The sequence below is a fragment of the Babylonia areolata genome, chromosome 28, assembly GCF_041734735.1.
Source record: "Babylonia areolata isolate BAREFJ2019XMU chromosome 28, ASM4173473v1, whole genome shotgun sequence".
Classification (NCBI taxonomy): Eukaryota; Metazoa; Mollusca; class Gastropoda; order Neogastropoda; family Buccinidae; genus Babylonia; species Babylonia areolata.
In genome coordinates this window covers 23,394,396-23,395,519 of record NC_134903.1, presented here as the reverse complement: position 1 = coordinate 23,395,519, position 1,124 = coordinate 23,394,396, and the positions used below count along the sequence as shown (strand labels likewise).

General features: G+C 36.2%; 1 protein-coding gene across 1 annotated transcript in view; it reads right to left on the bottom strand.

The window, feature by feature from the left end:
- Positions 1-886, bottom strand: part of LOC143302020 (uncharacterized) — a 1,394-nt gene extending 508 nt beyond the window's left edge. The window contains exons 1-2 of the mRNA XM_076616506.1: positions 371-886; positions 1-235 (exon numbers count right to left, since the gene is read on the bottom strand). The exon at positions 1-235 is cut by the window's left edge and continues 508 nt beyond it. Of these exons, the coding sequence (XP_076472621.1) occupies positions 1-235; positions 371-775 (640 nt within the window). The 5' untranslated portion in view covers positions 776-886. The remainder of the gene's footprint in view (positions 236-370) is intronic.
- Positions 887-1,124: the final 238 nt, after the last annotated feature.

Sequence of the window (1,124 nt, the reverse complement as noted above, 5' to 3'; positions counted from 1 at the left end):
GTCTTTGTTTGAAATCATTCAAGAATCCTCTTGCATTTTCTACACCTTGATTTTCCCAAACAAAGCCGAATCCAAATTTATACAAAGTGTTTCGTACCTGAGATGCCCAGCACTCTTTGTCTTGATCACATAGCGATAGAAGCATTTTATAAGATTTACGAGGAAGTCTATTTTCATCCATTCTTGTAAGTCTGATCCAGTACTTTATACATGACAAGAAGGAATATACATACAGAGGGTAACGACCTGTCTCGCCATACACCATGTCATTTGGTGATCTTGGCCTCACATTAAGAAGTTTTTTTAAAGCAAACATGTGCACTTTTTCTATTGGTGAAATTTGCATTAATCCCCAGATTTCAGAGCCATATAACAGAATTGGTTTTATTTGTGAATCAAATAATTTAAAGAAAATACTAACAGAGAAATCGTCAAGTCTCCATAACGTTCTAAATATTTCTATTACACCTTTCCGTGCTTTCATTGCTATGTCATCCAGAGCCTTCGAAAAAGATAATCTAGTGCTGAAAAACAAACCTAAGTACTTATAGGAATTGACGATTTTGATGTCGTGACCTTCGTATGTCCAGGTTTCCTTCCGAGCAATGTATCCACCATTTCTAAAAATAATTATTTTGGATTTATCAAGGTTAACGTGTAAATCTAACTCGGAAGCCTTCATTGCCAGCACATTCAATTGGTTCTGCAGACCAGTAACTGTATCAGACAAAAGCACTATATCGTCCGCAAAAAGTAAAATAAACAGTTCAATCATATCAGGATTCAGTTGTATGCCATGGCGTCCTTTCTCGATTATGTCCGTGGCAAGATCATTTATAAACAGAGAGAAAAGTAAAGGACTTGTAACCTCCCCTTGTTTTAAACCTTTTTGACAAAGGAAAGCTTCGGTTACCCTACCCCCCCCCAACGTACTCGAGCTTTAACGGTTTTATACATACTTTGAATGGTTTTTAATATTTTCCCTTTTAAGCCAGACTTCCGCAGTACGGGCCACAGTTTTCCATGTGAAATAAAATCGAAAGCCTTACGAAAGTCAATGAAAGCTACAAATAATTTTCTATTTTTAAGCAAATATTTCTGTACCATTGAGAACAGCGTAAAAA